Raw genomic sequence first — 22,102 nt, 5'->3', positions numbered from 1 at the left:
GCACCATTGCACTCCAGCCTGGGCAACAAGAGTGAAACTCTATCTCAAAAAAGAAAACAAAACAAAACAAAACAAAATAAAACAAACAAACAAAAAAAGCTTTGTTCTGTGAAATAAGAGAGTCAGACACAGACAACTCCTGGATAGGCCAGGCACGGTGGCTCATGCCTGTAATCCCAGCACTTTGGGAGGCCCAGGCGGGTGGATCACTTAAGGTCAGGAGTTCGAGACCAGCCTGGCCAACATGGTGAAACCCCATCTCTACTAAAATATAAAACTGGCCGGGCACGGTGGCTCACGCCTGTAATCCCAGCACTTTGGGAGGCTGAGGCAGGCGGATCACAAGGTCAGGAGATCGAGACCACCTTGGCTAACACAGTGAAACCCCGTCTCTACTAAACATACAAAAAAATTACCCGGGCCTGGTGTCGGGCGCCTGTAGTCCCAGCTAATTGGGAGGCTGAGGCAGGAGAATAACAAAACAAAATAAAAACAAACAAACAAAAAAAGCTTTGTTCTGTGAAATAAGAGAGTCAGACACAGACAACTCCTGGATAGGCCAGGCACGGTGGCTCATGCCTGTAATCCCAGCACTTTGGGAGGCCCAGGCGGGTGGATCACTTAAGGTCAGGAGTTCGAGACCAGCCTGGCCAACATGGTGAAACCCCATCTCTACTAAAAATATAAAAACTGGCCGGGCACGGTGGCTCACGCCTGTAATCCCAGCACTTTGGGAGGCTGAGGCAGGCGGATCACAAGGTCAGGAGATCGAGACCACCTTGGCTAACACAGTGAAACCCCGTCTCTACTAAACATACAAAAAAATTACCCGGGCCTGGTGTCGGGCGCCTGTAGTCCCAGCTAATTGGGAGGCTGAGGCAGGAGAATGGCGTGAACCCAGGAGGTGGAGGTTGCAGTGAGACGAGATCATGCCACTGCACTCCAGCCTGGGCGATAGAGCGAGACTCCATCTCAAAAAAATAAACAACAAAAAACTAGCTGGACATGGTGGTACGCACCTGTAGTCTCAGCTGCTAGGGAGACTGAGGCACAAGAATTGCTTGAACCCAAGAGGCAGAGGTTACAGTGAGTCAAGACCATGTCACTGTATTCCAGCCTGAGTGACAGAACAAGACTCCGTCTCCAAAAACAGAAAACAAAACAAAACTAAACTAAAACAACAACACACAAATAACTTCTGAACATCATCTGATTAAGAAAATAATAAGGACCTACAGTGTTCCTTGTCTTCCTCAAAATCTTCCTACTCAAAATCTAAAATCTTTCTGGTCCTTCACATCTTAAGTTTCTTAAGCTGAATTTATAATGGATGATGTCTACTGCTGCAGGGGTAGCTTGACATTTTTCAAATAACTTTTTTTTCTGCTTATAAAGTTAACTCTCTTTTATTTTCTCCAACAAGAATGAGCTTGAAATTTCTTTGTTTTTTAAAAAGAATTTGGCAAACAGAGAAGTTTAAAGAAGAAAATAAAAATGACTTGTAATTTCATAATTAGCTGCTGTTAACATTTAAATTCTTTGTTACCGTTTAATGCATATTCATATATAGATGCAGACTTCTTTGCATGATTGAGATTATATATTATTCATAAAGCTTGGCATTCTGCTGTTTGCTTTCCAAAGATCAAAAAAGTTATCAAATGTATCTTATCAGTAAAGGATAATCCAATGTCATCAGAGTTTACCACAGCTCAGAACTTGAGTAAGATTTTGAAGCCAAATAAAGATGCCTTGTTGAACAACTTATATCTTGAAAAGGTGGCAAGGCAGGTTGGGGGGAATCTTGTCCAAGAGGTTGTTTGATTTGCATTTCTCAAAGGCAACCACATATGTGCTTATCAGTTTTGAGCTCACTTGTATTTTTCTCTCACAAAGATCAGCCTTTAACACAGATAAGTAGGTAGAAAACAACCAAAAGTTCTGGAACCTGCTCCCTTGGTATATTAGAAGAGTGTGATTTAGCATTTACACTCTATAAGGAAAGTATTTTTCTTCCATGTTTCAACCTGAAGCACCATTTAGCAACCCATTGTCTGTCCCCTCCCTATACAACTTTAAGTCTCTGAAATCTGCTGCTAAAAGACTTAAAAGTTTATGTGCCTTAATCACTGCTTTTAAAATACTCCCCAGGTTATAAAAAATATAGTACCCAGGTCATAATGAATACCATCTCTTCCCAGGAATAAAGGCTGGGGAGGAAATGCTAGAAGCCTTGAGTCATCTCTAGCTTATTATGAATTTGACTTTGGTAAGTTATTTCTGAAATGTTTCTGCAGTTGGCACTGGTGGTGCACTGAACCAGCTGAAGTCTGTGCAACATTGAACAGTCCCGTCAGGTTTGGGAACCAGAAGGGCGAGGCTGGCCTCATTAGTCTGTTGTCCTCTGGCCACTCCCAGCTGACGTATTTTGAACTTCTTTATTACTTCATAGCCATCCAAAGATGATGCTCTTTCCAAATCAGCCCAGATATCCTTGAATCTCAATCAGCTCACGTGGGTTGTTCGGGGTTTTGCTGAGAAGACCCCTGGGAGTGTTTCTATGGGAACAGATCTATAGTACAGAAAAATTTAAGTAGAATTGTCTCTTGCGAGTCAATACGGTGCTGTAGAAACAGATTAGGCTTTGAGATCAGACAGTCGGAAAAGCCGCTTACACTTGCTATGTTTCAGGTTTCCCAGCTGAGAAAAAAGGAGAGAGAGTATGCCCACTGTTTAGGCTTATTATGAGGATAAGACGGAACAGCATTTCTGATGAGAGCAACTGAATAAGAGCTCCCCTCACTTCTCGCTCTCCAGCTTTCTTAGGTTTCCTTAGGGTTTTACACATTAAGTGCGGCACATTGTAATAATCTCTCAAAATCATCTACCATCCTTCTTCAGGGCCCAAAGTTCTCTCATCTGTATTTTCTCTTTCACCCAAAAAGTCTTTGTGATTTTAGGACAGCCATTGTTATGATTGTCATCGGTTTGGTCAGAGAAATTAAGGCCAGGGAATTCTCAGGATTTGTCCTAGTGTACACAGACGAGGAGAAGTCACCTATGTTCACTTCCTCATCTAACAAGTTTTTTTTTTTTTTTTTTACCCACAATATTTGCCAGGCACTGTGGGGCGTGCAAAAATAAATCAGTGTTTTCATACTAGTAGTAGAGCAAAGCAAGTTTGATAAACAGAATACCGAGCGGTTCCAACTCACTAAGGTCTGAATACAAAACACTAAGCAGGATGTGATATGTGCATACACACGAGTTGTAGACATACCAGGAAGGACATGATCCTCATTTCACAGATGAGGAAGCAGGCTCAAGGAGATTAAGTGAGCTGATCAAAGCACACTTAGTGGTAGAACCAGGTCTTGAACTTCATTCTTCTACCTCCAAGTGTCTCTGGCATTACAAGCTCTAAACCACCCCTCTAGGCCCCATGCAAAGACATAGTTACTAGCGCTCAGCGTGTAATTGCATTTGTTCGTTCGTTTGTTTGTTTTTGAGACTGAGTCTGGTCTGTGGCCCAGGCTGGAGTGCAGTGGTGCGATCTCAGCTCACTGAAACTACCACCTTCTGGGTTCAAGCAATTCTCATGCCTCAGCCTCCTGAGTAGCTGGCACAACAGGTTTATGGGTTTGTTTGTTTGTTTGTTTGTTTTTGACAGAATCTGGCTCTGTTGCCCAGGCTGGAGTACAGTGGCGCGATCTTGGCTCACTGCAATCTCCACCTCCAGGGTTCAAGTGATTCTCCTGCTTCAGCCTCTTGAGTAGCTGGGTTTACAGGCACCAGCCACCATGCACAGCTAATTTTTGTATTTTTGGTAGAGACAAGGTTTCACCATGCTGGCCAGGCTAATGTTGAACTCCTGAACTCAGGTGATCCGCCCACCTCAGCCTCCCAAAGTGCTGGAATTACAAGTCTGAGCCACTATAACTGGCCTACATAAGTCTCTTAACATCAGTGGACTTTTTGGTGGGCTGTAAACTGTGGTTAATAACAGTACCTGTTGGCCAAGCATGGTGGCTCATGCCTGTAATCCCAGCACCGTGGGAGGCCAAGGCAGACAGATCACCTGAAGTCAGGACTTTGAGACCAGCCTGACAAACATGGAGAAACCCCATCTCTACTAAAATTACAAAATTAGCTGGGCGTGGTGGCACTTGCCTGTAATCCCAGCTACTTGGGAGGCTGAGGCAGGAGAATCACTTGAACCCAGGAGGTAGAGGCTGCAGTGAGCCAAGATAGCACCCTTGCACTCTAACCTGGGCAACAAGAGCGAAACTGTCTCAAAAAAAAAAAAAAAAAAAAAAAAAAAAACAACAACAACAACCCTGTCTCATAAGGTTTTCCTGGGAATTAAATGATATGGCAGAGTGAACAGTGCATATTAAGCAATTGGCAATGGCGTGCTATTAGCATTTGCTACTTTAAGAAGCTCCATTCATCTCTGTTTCTTTTCCTTCTTTTATTTCTCACTTCCAAGTTCCTTTTTCTCCTCACAGGGTTCTTTGGGAAGATACGAATTTTGCCCTATTATAAATATATGGCACATTGCCACTCCTGCATTCAGTCACTTTCAACCTATCTTTGATGGAGTTGCCTACGTGATAGGTTAACTACATCTGGGAGGTACCACAGGGAATAGGAGAGGTCCCTGGCCTCAAGAGTCCTGAGCTGGAGGAAGAAGAGAAAAAGGGAAGGAGTGTGGCTGGTGCTTAGGGAAGAGTCTTTGGGTTGCAGCCAAGAGCCCTCTGCAAGAGTTTTGAACTCTGGCTTTGGAATCAAAATGATCTGACCTCAAGTCTCAGTTCTGCCACTTATAAGCTGCCCCCTTTCCAAGTCACCCAATCTTTCAATACCCCAGTTTCGAAAATGGGGACTTCAAGTTCAAGTTGGAGAATTGTGATGAAAATGGAATGAGATAATGCTTGCAAAATGTCTGAGCATGACTGAGCCTGGTGTGCTCACAGTAAGTGCTCCCATCATTTTATTTAGATTACAGGCTTCAGGAAGGCACTCTGTTCACTGCCAAGTTCGTAGTGCAAATAGACAATATATTTTGAATCACTGCACTTCAAGCAAGGAGCTTACATGCTGGAGGATGTCTGGAGAATCAGAGGAAGCTGAGTGTAAATGTTTTTGCTCTTAGATCTATCTCTTTTAGAACTATTACATGATTTGAAAGAGATGTGAAAATATAACACTGTATATTTAAGTATTGGGTATCTATGTTATGGATGAGCGACATCTGTAGCCATTCAATTATGTTTATAAGATTGAAAATTGGGGCCGGGCATGGTGGCTCATGCCTGTAATCCCAACACTTCGGGAGGCCGAGGCGGGCGGATCACAAGGTCAGGAGATCAAAACAATCCTGGCTAACACGGTGAAACCCCGTCTGTACTAAAAAATACAAAAAATTAGCCAGGCACGGTGGCCGGCGCCTGTAGCCCCAGCTACTCGGGAGGCTGGGGCAGGAGAATGGCGTGAACCCGGGAGGCGGAGCTTGCAGTGAGCCAAGATCGCGCCACTGCACTCCAGCCTGGGGCACAGAGCCAGACTCCATCTCAAAAAAAAAAAAAAGAAAGATTGAAAATTGGAAGCAACACATATGTCCAACAAAAGAGGATTGAACAAATTAGTAATTTTATAATCAGGCTGTCATTAAAAACATTTTAGAGGAATATTAAATGACGTAAGTGATCATTTAATCTCAGCATTTTGGGAGACTGAGGTGGAAAGACTTTGAGACCAGCCTGAGCAATGTGGCAAAACCCCACCCCTATTTAAAACCCCACCCCTATTTAAAAATTAACTAATTAATTAAAAAATAAATGATCATTAACTTTTTTTTTTTTTGAGATGCAGTCTTGCTCCATCACCCAGGCTGGAGTGTAGCGGCACCATCTCGGCTCACTGCAACCTCTGCCTCCCGTGCTCAAGTGATTTTCCTGCCTCAGACTCCTGAGTAGCTGGGATTACAGGCTCCTGACACCATGTCTGGATAATTTTGTATTTTTTGTAGGGGCAGGGTTTTGCCATGTTGGCCAGGCTGGTCTCGCCCTCCTGACCTCAGGTGATCCACCCGCCTCGTCTTCCCAAAGTGCTGGGATTACAGGTATAAGCCACCATGACCAGCCTGATCATTAAATTTTAAGCAGAAAATTCAAAATCAAGATTCTAATTCTCAGGCCAGGTGCAGTGGCTCACGCTTGTAATTCCAGCACTTGGGGAGGCCAAGGCGCGAGGATCACTTGAGGCCAGGAGTTAGAGACCAGCCTGGCCAACATGGTTACTATGGCCAACACAGTCTCTACTAAAAATAAAAAGAATTAGCCAGGGATGGCAGGCACCTGTAATCCCAGCTACTAGCAAGGCTGAGGCAGGAGAATCGCTTGAACCTGGGAGGTGGAGGTTGCAGTGAGCGGAGAATGTGCCATTGTACTCCAGTCTGGGCAACAAGAGCAAAATTCCGTCTCAAAAAGAAAAAAAAAAAAAAAAGAGAGAGAGAGAGATTCCAATTCTCTATAATCCGAGTGCTTTGGGAGGCCAAGGTGGGAGGTTCACTTGAGGCCATGAGTTCAAGGCCAGCCTCAGTAACATAGTGAGACCCCATCTCTACAAAAGATAAAAATTAGCCAGGTACAGTGGCTTGCACCAGTATTCCTAGCTACTCAGGAGGCTAAGTACAAGAGTATCACTTAAGCCCAGGAGTCTGAAGCTGCAGTGAGCTATGATTGCATCATTGCACTCCAGGCTAGGTGACAGTGCAAGACCTCCTCTCTGAAAATAAAATGAAATCCCAAACCAAATATGGGAAAGGAGAAAACTAGAATAAATTCTGTGTTACTGGACTGAAACTTGAGGTACTAGTCTAAACTCCTAGATTTTAAGACGGGTAGATGAAGGGAGAGAGAGAGAAAAAAAAATTAAACCATTTACTAGCTCTGTTTGCTGTGAGACCTCAGAAGCAACGATTTACCAGCAGCACTGAATATATCAGTAGTCCAGATGTTAGTTTCTAATACCACTATCCACTAAAAGAAACCAAGGGACCTTGGAGAAATGAGTGGCTTCCAGGCTGGATTAGAAGAAAGTTAACAGATACAATTTACTCTCAAATATTTTATACATATAATTATGTCATTATATAATATATAGTACATATTGTAAGTATATATTAGGTGATATAGAAAACTATGTAATATATATTACATGACAATATAGTAGCCCTATCATATATACATATCTGTCTATGGAAGTTCCTTGTGCTAGTCTTACAACTTTACTGTAAGGCTGAAATTAACGAGACTGGGTATAGTGGCTTGCACCTGTAATTTCAGCACTTCAGAAGGACGAAGTGGGCAGATCACTTGAGGCCAGGAGTTCGAGACTGGCCTGGGCAATATGGCAAGACCTCATCTCTATAAAAAATGCAAAAAATTAGCGGGGTGTAGTGGTGCATGCCTGTAGTCTCAGTTACTCAGGAGGCTGAGGTGGGAGAATCACTTGAGCCCGGGAGGTTGAAGTTGCAGCGAGCCGAGATCACGTCACCGCACTCCAGCCTGGGTGACAGAGCCAGACCCTGTCTCAAAAGAAAAGAAAAAGAAAAAGAAAATAAATGATGTTAAAATTAAAAGTTATCAACCAACAACAGGAAAATCCCTTTGGCAGGCTTCTATTAGTAGAAGTGAGAAGGGCGGTCCTGTTCCCACCCCCAGCTCCCAGCCTGGCCCCACTCTGCCTAGAGGACAGTTCAGGAAGCCACAGGCTCCGAGGTCATCCTCCCCTGCTCACTCTGATCTCCATGTGGCTCAGCACACCCCCTCTTCTGTCTCTCTTCCAGTCCCTCCTCCACCTTCCGCCTTACGTCTGTGCTCTCTGGCATTCATGTCCTTCATCTGCAAAACCTCTGGCTTCCAACTTTTTTCAATTTCCCCACCTTGTGCACTCCCCTGAGGACACTGTTTTACTCAGAACCCCTCAGCGGTTGGCTCTTTCCTGTCCCCACACCTACCAGCACTGGGGCAATTCTCCTTGCTCCATCTTACCACGTCAGGCCCTTCTCCCGCACTCTGCCCTAACTCCCCTCATCCCCACCCCTAGCTTCCAATCTCTGCTTAGACCAGCACTGGCCAATAGAACTCTCAGTGATGATTGGAATGTTTTATAACAGCACTGCCCAATACGGAAGCCACTGGCCACATGTGCACCTGAAGGAGACTGTAGAAACTAAGGAACAGTTTTACGTTTCATTTAATTTTCATTACTTGATTTTTAAAATTCATTAATTAGCTAATTTTATTTATTTATTTATTTTGGAGACAGAGTCTGGCTATGTGGCCCAGGCTGGAGTGCAGTGGTGTGATCTCACTGCAACCTCCGCATCCCAGGCTCAAGCCCATCCTCCCACCTTAGCCTCCCAAGTAGCTGGGACTATAGGCACATGCTACCACACCTGGCTTATTTTTATATTTTTTGGTAGAGACGGGGTCTTGCCACATTGCCTAGGCTGGTCTCAAACTCCTGAGCTCGAGCAATCCTCCCACCTCGGCCTCCCAAAGTGTTGAAATTACAGGCTTGAGCCACCATGCCTGGCCAATTAATTTATTTTTTGAGACAAGGTCTCATTCTGTTGCCCAGGCTGCCGTGCCGTGGTGCAATCACGGCCCACTGCAGCCTTGTCCTCCTAGGCTCAAGTGGTCCTCCCATCTGAGGCCTCTCCTGAGTAGCTGGTACCACAGGGGCATGCCACCATGCTCGGCCTTAATATTTGCATTAATTTAAATTTAAATTGACCACATGGCTGGTGCTACTGTATTGGGCAGTGAAGTATGGACATACCGCCCCCTACCCTTCTTTTTATGGTGACTTCCAGACCATCAAGTTCCTCCCTCTCATTCTAGTCCCCTTCTCCCCATCACTCTTCCCATCCTTACTTATGGGTGGTTTTTTTTCTTTTTGTTTGTTTGTCTGTTTGAGACAGGGCCTTGCTCTGTCACCCAGGATGGAGTGCAGTGGCAGGATCATGACTCACTGCTGCAGCCTCGACCTTCTGGGCTCAAGGGATCCTCCTCCCACCTCAGCTTCCTGAGTGGATGGGACCACATACAGGTGCATATCACTACACCTGGCTAACCTACTTATGTCTTCATTTTTTCAATGGAGCGGGGTCTCCCTATGTTGCCTAGGCTGGTTTTGAATTTCTGGGGTCAAGCAATCCTTCTGCCTTGGCCTCCCAAAGTGCTGGGATTACAGGCATGAGCCACTGCACCTAGCCTATTTATAACTTTTATTTTAAGTTCAGGAGTACATGGCCGGGCATGGTGGCTCACACCTATAATCCCAACACTTTGGGAAGCCAAGGCAGACAGATGGCTTGAGTTCATGAGTTCGAGACCAGCCTCTGGACAACATAGTGAGACCACATCTCAAACAATAAAATAAAGTAATTAAAAAAAATTTAATTAAAAACAAATCAAGTCAGCTCAAACATGACCTACCCTTGAAACCACTCTTGATCCTCATTGGGGCTTCTGCCCCTGGCATCTCCCATCCCTCTATCACAGCTTTAGTGCCTGATCCCAAAGTCCTGGATTCCTCATCTGTCTGATCTCGCACTGGGAGCTACTAGAGGGCACTCCCAGCTCAGCTCTATATTAATGCCTGGCACTGTGCCTGGCATAAAGTAGGTTGTCAGCAAATGTTTGTTTAATACGTAAATTTTTATAATGATTTTGATAGACATTGTGATTTTTAATTCTTTAGTAAATATATCAAATGTTTAATTATTTGGAAAAAATATATTGCTCATTGCCATAAATAATAAGCACTTAATTTGCCAATAGCTGGTAAACATGGTAGAAACTTAAAATTCAGAGAACTCACACTGTGATTAATAACTTTAGAGGTCAGTAAGGTCCAATTCTCCGAAGAATACTTGTCCTGTTTTTATTTTTTTGAAACAGAGTCTTGCTCTGTTGCTCAGGCTGGAGTGCAGTGGCACGATCTCAGCTCACTGCAACCTCCACCTCCCTGGTTCAAGCGATTCTCCTGCCTCAGCCTCCCTAGTAGCTGAGATTATAGGTGCCTGCCACCGCACCCAGCTAGTTTTTGTATTTTTAGTAAAGACAGGGTTTCACCATGTTGGCCAGGCTGGTTTGGAACTCCTGAGCTCAAGTGATCCACCCACCTCAGCCTCCCAAAGTGCTGGGATTACAGGCGTGAGCCACCGTGCCCGGCCCCCATCATTTTCTTAAAGAGGTTTTCAAGGTCCCATTTAGAACTGCTGGTTTCACCTATGAACATTTATGCTAATGTGAGTGACCTCCTTCTCTCTCCCCCAGGATTTATTTGGCGGGAGTGGCACACTGATAGATGGACAGAATACAACATCAGGAATTAGCAACTTTTCTTTTCAGCACACATCATTTTTAAGGTGTATACACTTGGGAAATGGGCGCTATGAGAATAGGGAATTTTGGATTCGAATGTTGTGAAGGAATAATGGTTCTCAAGCACATGAAAGCCATGGAATAACAGCGCTGGTTTTCTCCAGGTCTCTTGTTTGGTGGAAGCCTGCTGAGTCTATTGGCAGAGTGAAGCCATTGCAACATGTGACAGCATACAAGGTAGGAGTTTTGAGATGTCAGTAGAAACAGGGGTGCACTCACTTGGGGGAGTCAAAGGCATCTGTGGGTCTGGGTTGGGTGCGAGCCTGAGCCTCGTGTGCATTGCAGAAGTTACCCAAGAGTGTGGAGTTTGATGGGGTGGCCGTCATGTTAAAGGAGGAGACCACCCCTCATATTGTCTTATGCCCAATTTCTGCCTCCAAAGAAAGAAGAAGTAAAAACTAAAAGGCAGAAATGAAATCCACAGGCAGACAGCCCGGCGCCGCGCCCTGGGCCTGGTAGATCGACCCCTGACCTAATTGGTTCTGTTATCTATAGATTACGGACATTGTATAGAAATGCACTGTGAAAATGAAAATCCCCATCTTGTTTTGTTCCGATCTAATTACTGGTGCACACAGCCCCCAGTCACGTACCCGCTGCTTGTTCAATCAATCACCACCCTCTCACACGCACCCCCTTAGAGTTGTGAGCCCTTAAAAGGGACAGGAATTGCCCACTCGGGGAGCTCGGGTCTTGAGACAGAAGTCTTGCTGATGCCCCTGGCCAAATAAACCCCTTCCTTCTTTATTTCAGTGTCTGAGGAGTTTTGTCTGCAGGTAGTCCTGCTACAATGTTGTAGACCATCTCTCCCATCTGCTTCCTGGGCATCTCTGCTTCTTCCCAATCTGCCTGTGTCCTCCCTAGATCCTAAAAGCCCTGCAGCTCCCTGGAGCCATCTTCTGGAGTAAAGAGACCCTGTGACATCATCCACCTGCCTCCACCCCTGCCTTGGCCCTCACCTGAGGACACCGTGGGGAACTGCAGGTCTCTGCCCTCCAGGCTGCTGCTGCCAGACCCCGATACCTCCACACTTGTGTAGAAGCCTCTGCTCCCCAGGGCTCCTGCCATCCTGCTGAACACCCTCTGGCCCTCCTAGGAAGGGACCAGAGAAACTCGTGTGTGTCTGCGATGATGGCGTCGTGGGAGACAGTCAGATCCACTAGGGAAGCATTTGCGTCTCCCTGGCTCACCACGCAGTAAAGTTAATAAACAGTAAGTATTTCCCTGAATGAAGAAACGAATGATGAATGCCCACTACCCACTCCCCCTCGCGCAGTGAGTACTCAGGCACCTAGCTTTAGAGCGGTATTTTGCTCCAGCCCAGGAAGGGTGGCTTCAGTGCCTCGTGGAGGACACCGAATGGCCGCCTCTCTGCAACTTCACTTCCTCCACTCCAAGGCCTTCTCTTTTCTCTCCCTTCAGGTGCCCACTCCTGTGCCACACCCTGTACCTTGTCATCACCTGAAACTGTTCCGCCCCTGAAATCTTGAATACCAGGACCCCACTCTCTGACCCCACCTCCATCCCCCACGCCTGCCTCCCACCACGCCTTCCCCTTAACACACATACCGCCTCTGCTCCCTCCCACCCCATCACCTCTTCCTGGCCCTGCTTCTCTTCCAGTGGAGGCTGAACCCCGGGCTGCTTGAACCTCCCCCTCATCAGCATCTTTCCTTCTCTGTACCTCGCCTTGTTTCAGCAGAACCCCAGCCTAGCTCAGCCTTTTTTTTTTTTTTTTTTTTTTGAGACAGGGTCTCCCTTTGTCACCCAGGCTGGAGCACAGGACTCAAGGGACACAGGACCCAGGCTGGACACAGGACCCAGGCTGGAGCACAGGACCTCAGCCTTCTGAGTACCTGGGGTTACAGGCACTATGCCTGCCTAATTTTTTTTTGTTTTTTGTAGAGATGAGGTCTCACTATGTTGCCTAAGCTGATCTTGAACTCCTGGCCTCAAATGACACTTTCACCTCAGCATCCTAAAGTGCTGGGATTACCAGCGTGAGCCACTGTGCCTGGCTACATTTTTTGTTATATCACAGTGTCACCCTCTCCCAGGGTTGCCTCTTTCTTCTTAGCTCAGGGGATGCAGCACCTGGGGTTCAAAGTCATTACCACCTCCTCTTTGGACACAGAATCCTCTCCAGCTCCCCATCAACTATTTCCTCATTTTCTTTTATCTTCAGACTCATTAGATTGACCCCTCCCCTCAGCTGGCAAGCATGCACCATTGCCTTCTGTCCTAACGCCATCCTCCAGGGTCCCTGATGCCCATCAGCCATTATCTAATCTCTGTCCTTCCCTGAGCATCTCAGCTCCTTGGAAGGGAGGCCTTATCACAGTCGTCAGCATCTGCCTGCACGCACATGCACTCCCCCCACGGGGGAGGACCTACCCGCACGTGCACCAGGCTCATGGATCGGGAGAACCAGGAAAACATAGCAGACAAGGCCGCTGACCTCCTGAAGCCTACATTCCAATGCAGAAGGCAGGAAATTGGCAGGCAGATAGGTAACTAAAAATGAGAAGTGCACATATTCTTTTAAAGTCCTATGAAGAAGACAAAAAGAGGCAATGAGACTGAGTAGGCCAGACATGGGATCTCACATCTGTAATCCTAGCACTTTGGGAGGCCAAAGTGGGGAAGGGTGGGACATCATCTGAGACCAGCATGGGCAACATAGTGAGTCTCCATCTCAAAAAAAATAAAAAAAAACGAGAGAGAGAGACTGAGAGAAAGTGAGAAAATGTACTTCAGTGAGTGTTCCTTCTGAAGCAACAACAGTGCCTGAAAATTTGTTTATTTATTTATTTATTTGTTTGTTTGTTTTTGAGACAGAGTTTTACTCTTGTTGCCCAGGCTAGAGCACAGGGGCGTGATTTTGGCTCACTGCAACTTCCCCTTCCCAGGTTCAAGAGATTTTCTTGCCTCAACCTCTCAAGGAACTGAGATTACAGGTGCTCGTCACCCCATCCAGCTAATTTTTGTATTTTTAGTAGAGATGGGATTTCACCATGTTGGTCAGGCTGGTCTCAAACTCCTGACCTCAGGTGATCCACTCACCTCAGCCTCCCAAAGTGCTAGGATTACAGGCATGAGCCACCGCACCCAGTCTAATGCCTGAAAGTTTAGAATGATCCAGATATGTGAGGAGTGGAAGGAAGAGCATGAGGGGCCCTGGGAAGAGAAAATGCAGTGCCCAGGGCTAAGAAACCGCATGGCTTAGGGAAAGCAAGTGCGGGTGGGCGCCACGCCCTCCTCAGCCCTCCACAGCCTGGTTTCTTCCCCTGCCACCGCCTTGGAAGCCACACTCTTCTCCTTTGTGAGCCCAGTGAGCGGGTTCTGCCATATTGATTAGTCCTCCCTGCTCTATTCCTCCTTCTTTGATCTTCTCTTCTGGAGCCACCCCCTCTTGTGACTTCCATGACTCAGAGTGCCCCCCACCCTCCCTATATCTGTGCCCACTCCCTGCATCCGTGCCCACTCCCTGCTTCCGTGCCCACTCCCTGCCTGGCTCCTTTCTGGTGCTGTTTCCCTGACCGTCCTTCAGGTCTGCTTGACCTGAGTCTCCATTCTCACCCACTGCTCCCTCACTCCACACCAGAGGGTCAGAACGTTTTCCGGGGTCATAGACTCCTTTGATTCTCTGCTGGTCACTCTTCCCAGGAAAAAATAAGTGCACATAATACATATATATGATTTTTTTCATATATCATGATGAAGGGGTTTGAAGGTTCCACTAAGTGTTGTGAACTCCAAATTAAGAAGCTTCATTTCTTCATTGTCCCAGAAAGATTCCATCTATTTTCACAGTACTATCTATGTATAGCTTTTTTAAGTTGAAAACTGCACTGTAATCCTAGCAGTTTGGGAGGCCAAGGTGGGTAGATCACTTGAGGTCAGGAGTTTGAGACCAGGCTGGGCAACATGGCAAAACCCCGTGTCTACTAAAAATACAAAAATTAACCGGGCGTGGTGGCAGGCACCTGTAATCCCAGCTACTCGGGAGGCTGAGGCAGGAGAATCGCTTGAACCAGGAAGGCGGAAATTGCAGTGAGCTGAGATCGCACCATTGCACTCCAGCCTGGGTGACAGAGTACGACTCCGTCTCAAAAAACAAAACAAAACAAAACAAAACAAACAAAACTCTGAAAATTCAGTTGGGTAGGGATGAATAGGCAGACACAGAGGATCCGTATGATACTGTAGTGGTGGATCCATGTCATTGTACGTTTGTCACAGCCACAGAATATACAACACCAAGAGTGAAACCTGATGTGAACTGTGGGCTTTGGGTGATAATGACTTGTCAATGTAGGTTCCTCAACTATAGCGCATGTGCCACTCTGGTGGATGGTGTTGACAGTGGGGGAGGCTGTGCGTGTGTAGGGGTAGCGGATATATGGGACATCTTTTGAGCACCTTCTGCTCAATTTTGCTCTGAAGAACAAAGTTCTAAAACTGCTCTAAAAAATAAAGTCTGGCCAGGTGCAGTGGCTCACGTCTGTAATCCCAGCACTTTGGGAGGCCGAGGTGGGCAGATCGCCTGAGATCAGGAGTTTGAGACCAGCCTGGCCAACATGGCGAAACCCTGTCTCTACCAAAATTACAAAAATTAGCCAGGCGCAGTGGCAGGCACCTGTAATCCCAGCTACTCAGGAGGCTGAGGCAGGAGAATCACTGGAACCTGGGAAGTGGAGGCTGTAGTGAGCCGAGATCGCACCATTGCACTCCAGCCTGGGCATCAAGAGCAAGACTTTGTCTAAAAAGAAAATTTTTTAAAAGTCTGTTATTTTAAAAATGAACCATATACAGGAAAGATAACAAATTACATGTGAGAAGCTTGACAGATCATAAGTGGGAATTCCCGTGAAGCCACCACCCAGGTCAAAAACAAGCCCTAAGTGTGACCAGAAGCCCCCTCTTGCCCTCTGCCAGTCACTGTCCTTGCCCATCCCCCAAGGAAGCTACCAGGCTGACCTGCACACCAGTGACCAGTTCTGCCTGTCATAAGTAGAATCATCTGCCATTGGCTCTTCAGGACACCTGGCTTCGTCAGTCCGTTATGCTTGTGAGATTCTACTTTCTTGGCTGTAGCAATGGTTCGCTCTCACCCATTGCTGTGCAGCATTCATTGTCTGATGTCCCATAGTGTGTTTGGTGGACTTCTGTTTCAAGTTCTAGGCTATAATGAATAATGCAATTGTGAGCATTCTCGTACCTGTCTTTTGAGCATTCTTGTACATGTCTTTTGGCGAACATATTGTACATATTTATTTTCTTTTTCCTTTTTTCTTTTCTTTTTTTTTTTTGAGGCGCAGTTTTGCTCTTGTTCAAGCAATTCTCCTGCCTCAGCCTCTGGAGTAGCTGGGATTACAGGCATGCGCCACCATGACCGGCTAATTTTTGTATTTTTAGTAGAGATGGGTTTTCACCATGTTGGTCAGGCTGGTCTCAAACTCCTGACCTCAGGTGATCTGCCCACCTCAGCCTCCCAAAGTGCTGGGATTACAGGCATGAACCACCATGCCCAGCCACACATTTCTTTATTTTTTATTTTAAAAAAATTTTAGAGACAGGTGGAGTATGGTGGCTATTCACAGGTGCCATCATAGCACACTACAGCCTCAAATTCCTGACCTCAAGTGATCTTCCTGCCTCAGCTTCCCATGTAAGCTGGGACTACAGGCACATGCTACTGTGCTGGACTGTACATATTTCTTTTTCTTTTCTTTTCTTTTTTTTTTTTTTGAGACAGAGTCTCACTCTGTCGCCCAGGCTGGAGTGTAGTGGTGCAATCTCAGCTCACTGCAACCTCTGCCACACAGGTTCAAGTGATTCTCCTGCCACACCTGTTCAAGTGATTACAGGCACCTGCCACCGCGCCCAGCTAATTTTTGTATTTTTAGTAGAGACAGGGTCTCACCATGTTGGCCAGGCTGGTCTTGAACTCCTGACCTTGTGATCCACCCACCTCAGCCTCCCAAAGTGCTGGGATTACAGGTGTTAGCTGCCACGCTGGGCCAATTGTACATATTTCTGTTGAGTGTGTATTTAGGAGTGGAATTGCTGGGTCGTAGGAGATACATACGTTCAACGTACGTAGATAATTCTAAATAGCTTTCCAAAGTGATTGTACTCATTCACACACCCACCAGCAATGTGTGAGTGCATCTCCATCCTTAACTGTATTGTCAGAATTTTTAACTTTCACCATTCAGGTATGTGTGTAATGACAGCTGGTTGTGGTTTTTATTTGTATTTCCCCAATGACTAATCCTGTAGAGGACATTTTTATGTGCTACTTGTTATTAATACACTAATATACTTTTTATTGGATTGCTTTTATATTATTGAGTTGTAGGAATTCTTTATATATATCCTGGATACTAGTCCTTTGTCAGACGCATACTTTGTGAATATTTTCTCCTGGTGTATAGCTTGCCTATTTTATTTTCTTTCTTTCTTCTTTTTTGTTAGAGATAGTCTCACTCTGTCACCCAGGCTGCAGTGCAGTGGCACCATCATAGCTCATTGCAGCCTGAAACTCCTGGGCTCTAGCAATCCGCCTGCCTCAGCCTTCTGAGTAGCATGGACTACAAGCACAAGTCACCATGCCCAGCTCCTATTCTTTTTTTTTTTTTTTTTTGAGACAAAGTTTCACTCTTGTTGCCCAGGCTGGAGTGCAATGGCACGATCTCAGCTCACCGCAACCTCTGCCTCAAGGGTTCAAGCAGTTTTCCTGCCTCAGCCTCCCGAATAGCTGAGATTACAGGCATGCGCCACCATGCCCAGCTAATTTTGTATTTTTAGTAGAGGCAGGGTTTTTCCATGTTAGGCTAGTTTAGGCTAGTCTAACCAACATCGGGGATCCGCTGGCCTCGGCCTCCCAAAGTGTTGGGATTACAGGCGTGAGCCACTGTGCCCGCTCTATTTTCTTTTCTTCTTTTTTGAGACAGAGTCTCACACTGTCGTCCAGGCTGGAGTGCAGTGGCACAATCTCTGCTCATTGCGGCCTCCGCCTCCTGGGTTCAAGCAATTCTGCTGCCTCAGCCTCCCGAGTAGCTGGGACTACTGGCACGTGCCACCATGCCCAGCTAATTTTTGTATTTTTAGTAGACACAGGGTTTCACCATATTGGTCTGACTGGTCTCAAACTCCTGACCTCGTGATCCACCTGCCTCTGCCTCCCAAAGTGCTGGGATCACAGGCGTGAGCTACTGCTCCCGGCCTCAGCTCCTATTTTCTTAATTATGTCTTTTGATGATCAGAAGTTTTTAATTTTGATGACATCCAATTTAACAACTCTTACAATTGTTGCTTTCTGTGACCGAAGACACCTTTGCTTATCCCTTATGTCACACAGATATCCTCCTAGGTTTTCCTCTAAAAGCCTTTATGGGCCAGGCATGGTGGATCACGCCTGTAACCCCAGCACTTTGGGAGGCCAACGTGGGGGGATCACGAGGTCAGGAGTTCAAGACTAGCCTGGCCAAGATGGTGAAACTCCGTCTCTACTAAAACTACAAAAATTATCTGGGCACGGTGGTGGGCACCTGTAATCCCAGCTACTTGGGAGGCTGAGGCAGGAGAATCACTTGAACTTGGGTGACAGAGATTGCAATGAGCTGAGATCATGCCACTGCACTCCAGCCTGGGTAACAGAGTGAGAGTCTGTCTCCAAAACAAAACAAAACAAAACTTCACGGTTTTAACTTTGATATTTAGGTCTATGGTCTTTTTTTTTTTTAATCCTGAGACAGAGTCTTGTTCTATCACCCAGGCTGGAATGCAGTGGCACAATCTCAGCTCACTGCAACCTCCTCCTCCTAGGTTCAAGCAATATCAGTGCCTTAGCCTCCTAAGTAGCTGGGATTACAGGCATATGCCACCATGCCTGGCTAATTTTTGTATTTTTAGTAGAGATAGGTTTTGCCATGTTGGCCAGGCTGTTCTTCAACTCCTGGCCTCAAGAGATCCGCCCATCTAGGCCTCCCAAAGTGCTGTGATTACAGGTGTGAGTCACCATGCCTGGCCTATGGTCCATTTAATATTTTTTGTATGATAGAAGTAGGACTCAAGGTCCACTTTTGGCCATACAGATACACAGTATCCCAGTACCATTTGTTGAAAAGAATTTTCCTTCCCCATTGGATTGCTTTGGTGCTTTTGTTGAAAATCGGGTAACTACACAAATTGGAATAGATTTCTGAGCTCTTTATTATTTTTATGATCTGTTTGGAGACTCTCACACTAAAAGTAATTCATTACTGTTGCTTTGTAGTATGTCTTGAAATCAGGCAGTGTAAGTCCTCTGACTTTGTTCTTTATTGTTTATTGTTTTTTTGTTTTGAGATGGAGTGTCACTCTGTTGCCCAGTCTGGAGTATAGTGGTGCGATCTGGGCTCACTACAACCTCTGCCTCCCAGGTTCAAGCAATTCTCCCGCCTCAGCCTCCCGAGTAGCTGGGATTACAGGCATGTGCCATCACATCTGGCTACTTTTTGTATTTTTAGTGGAGACGGGGGTTTCTCCATGTTGGCCAGGCTGGTCTCAAACCCCTGACCTCAGGTGATCCACCCGCCTCGGCCTCCCAAAGTGCTGGGATTACAAGCGTGAGCCACCACGCCTGGCCTAACATTGTTCTTTTTTGAAGTGTTTTGAGAAAAAAACACTTTGCATTTCTATATACATTTTAGAATCAGCTTGTCAACTTCTATCAAAAAAACGATTACTGAGATTTTGGTCGAGATTGTGTTGAATGCATAGAGAACTGGAATCTTAAAAATAAGTCTCATCCTGAATTGTTTGCTTATCTCCCCTATTCAATTGTGCACCAAAACTTGCTCTTACTGATGTATATTCTGTCTTAGGTAGAGTACCATTATCTACTATCCTGCCTGACCTCGCAACTGGGAGGCACTTTTAACTTCGCCCTCTTCCTTAGCCCTGACAACAATCTTTAAGGCTGGCTGAGTTTGCCCCCTAAATCTTACTGGATTCATTCCCTACGACTACTATGCTAATGTAGGCCTTCCTTGTTACTCACGGGGGTAACTGCAATCACAGCATAACTAGTTTTTCTGCTCTAGGCCGGACCCTGCAAATCTAGTTCGCACTCAGCCTCAGAGAGACTGCTCTTGCAAATCTGACCGTGCCACTCTGGTTCAAAGCCCATGGGCTCTAAGATGAAGTCCTGATGGCTTTGACCTGAGATGCGGTGTGCTCATGATCTGACCCTTCCCCACCCTTCAGTTGTACTTCCTGATATTCCCTGTACTCTGTTTTTCTGAAAGTCTCCTGTACCCCACAAATGAGTAGGGGTCCCTTCTTAGTGTGCCTATAATGCTGCATGCACAGGACCAGCTACATAATTTCAAGAACCTAGTGCCAAATTAAAACATGGGGTCCCTTGTTCAAAAATGGTTAAGAATTTCAAGAGTTGACAGTAGAATGTTAAACCAAGTGTGGGGCCCTTCTGAGCAGGGGGACCTTGTATGACCATGCTGGGTCTTGGCACATCTCATACTTGTTCATGTCTCTGTTTCTGTAATACAAACAGGCAGCCCTAGAGCTCTAGAGATCTCAGGCAAATCATCCATGAAGTAAGTTGCTTTCTTCCAAAATCAATGGCTTTGGCTTTTGTTATAATCTGATTAACGTAAATGCTCTTACAAGGTCAAACGTTCATAGTGTTACAGTCCAGTTACTCAGTTCTGAAAACTGCAGTTAACCAATGACAGTGTGTGAGAAGCCGTAAGATCAGGCATCGTGAGTCGTGATTGAACGGACTGCAGTGTCACAATGTCAGTCAGCAGTTTCATGACAAAGGTAGAGGTTGTGATAAGCATTCAGGCACAGAAGTCACCTTGTGGTCAATTTGTAGTCTATGTAGCGTAATTAGCCTGTGCTTATTCTTAGTAAGTATCTGACAATGTTCTTATTCAAAGGATTCTATAAATTAAATGTCCCTCCCCAGAATAGATTGGAAAAGCACATTTATTTGTACTTGGTATTACTCATACAACACTTAGGTGTGTGACTGAAGGAGGAAATGTACAATGAGGTGGCATCCCCTGATTTTGGTAGGGTATGGGTGTTGACTGTGGCATGGTTTGGGACCCAGGCTCTAGCAAGGGTCTTCATGGTCAAGTCTAAGGGTCTTTGGTCTGTCCTACTGCCAAGCCACCTGACTTCATTCATCAGTCCCTAGAATTCCTTGTCAGTGCAGACAAACATCTCAGCCAGACTTTTATTTGTATTTCTACTTATTATTTTTTTGAGAAGGAGTCTTGCTCTATCGCCCAGGCTGGAGTGCAGTGGCACAATCTCTGCTCATTGCATCCTCCGCCTCCCGGGTTCAAGGAATTCTCCTGCCTCAGCCTCCCGAGTAGTTGGAACTACAAGTATGTGCCACCATGCCTGGCTAACATTTTGTAGTTTTAGTAGAGACAGGGTTTGATCACATTGGTCAGGCTGGTCTCGAACTCCTGACCTCAAGTGGCGACACCACTCCAGCCTGCGCAACATAGCAAGACCCTGTCTCAAAAAAAAAAAAACATAAAAAATAAAATACAAAATACAAAAAATACAAAAAACAAAATTTTAAAATTTTAAAATTTTAAAAAATTTACAATACAAAATACAAAATATACAAAAATACAAAAAACACAAAAAATAAACAAAATTAGCCAGGCATGGTGGTGTGCACCTGTAGTCCCAGCTACTCGGGACTCTTGATCCCAGGAGGTCAAGGCTGCAGTGAGCCGAGATCACACCACTGCACTCCAACCTGGTTGACAGAGTGAGACTCTGTCTCATAAAAACAAACAAACAAACAAAAATATATATGTATGTTCTTAAGACTTTTAATTTCCAAAAGAGAAAATAAGTTGTAAATATCCTACAAATATCCTGGAGTTCCCATTTACCCCCAACCCAGCACTCTGGTTGTTAACATCATATACAACCATGGTATATATATCAAAATATGAAATGAACACTGATACAATGCTGTCAACTAAACTGCAGATTTTATTCAGATATTACCAGCTTTTCCACTAATGTCCTCCCTCTATTCCAGCATTGAGTCCAGGACACTACATTGACTAAAGACATAATTCTTTTAAATGTTACTTAAAGATGTACAAATACAAACCTACTTACAAAATGTATTATGCTTTTAACTCTTTTATTATTATAAACCAAAACAAATTATATATATATATATATATATACACACACACACACATACACACACACACACACATATATATATACACACACATACATACATACATACATATAATGCAGAGCCAACAAAGGGAAATGGTTAAGAATGGTCTAGAGCTTTGAGTCAAAGAAACCTGGAATTCAATGCCGGCTCTTTTGGGAAAAAATTACTTATTTCCCCCAAATTTCAGCTTCTTGTACTGAGCACCATAGTATCCATTCAAGAAATTCAAATTATTAATATTTTTCATCACAACTAAGTAATATTACATACCCTATGCAAAAGGGTCTTATTAATATGAGCAATGACCAAAAAGTCTTGGTTTTTGTTTTTTTAAAACAAAAGAAAGGAAATGGAAAAATAAAACTCTAGTCACTAGCTAGGGAGATAGTCACACAGGCAGATAATT

The 22,102-nt window shown here is 45.1% G+C and overlaps 1 protein-coding gene across 1 annotated transcript in view; it reads left to right on the top strand.

Moving 5' to 3' along the window:
- Nucleotides 1-22,102, top strand: part of LOC108516012 (translation initiation factor IF-2-like) — a 34,308-nt gene that overhangs the window by 2,705 nt on the left and 9,501 nt on the right. The window contains exons 4-5 of the mRNA XM_017853260.1: nucleotides 10,565-10,637; nucleotides 11,325-11,672. Coding sequence (XP_017708749.1) covers nucleotides 10,565-10,637; nucleotides 11,325-11,381 — 130 coding nt within the window. The 3' untranslated portion in view covers nucleotides 11,382-11,672. The remainder of the gene's footprint in view (nucleotides 1-10,564; nucleotides 10,638-11,324; nucleotides 11,673-22,102) is intronic.

This window comes from Rhinopithecus bieti, unplaced genomic scaffold (genome assembly GCF_001698545.2).
Source record: "Rhinopithecus bieti isolate Rb0 unplaced genomic scaffold, ASM169854v2 scaffold_1530, whole genome shotgun sequence".
NCBI lineage: Eukaryota > Metazoa > Chordata > Mammalia > Primates > Cercopithecidae > Rhinopithecus > Rhinopithecus bieti.
Note: the sequence above shows the minus strand (reverse complement) of the source record. Positions and strands in the feature narration are given on the sequence as shown.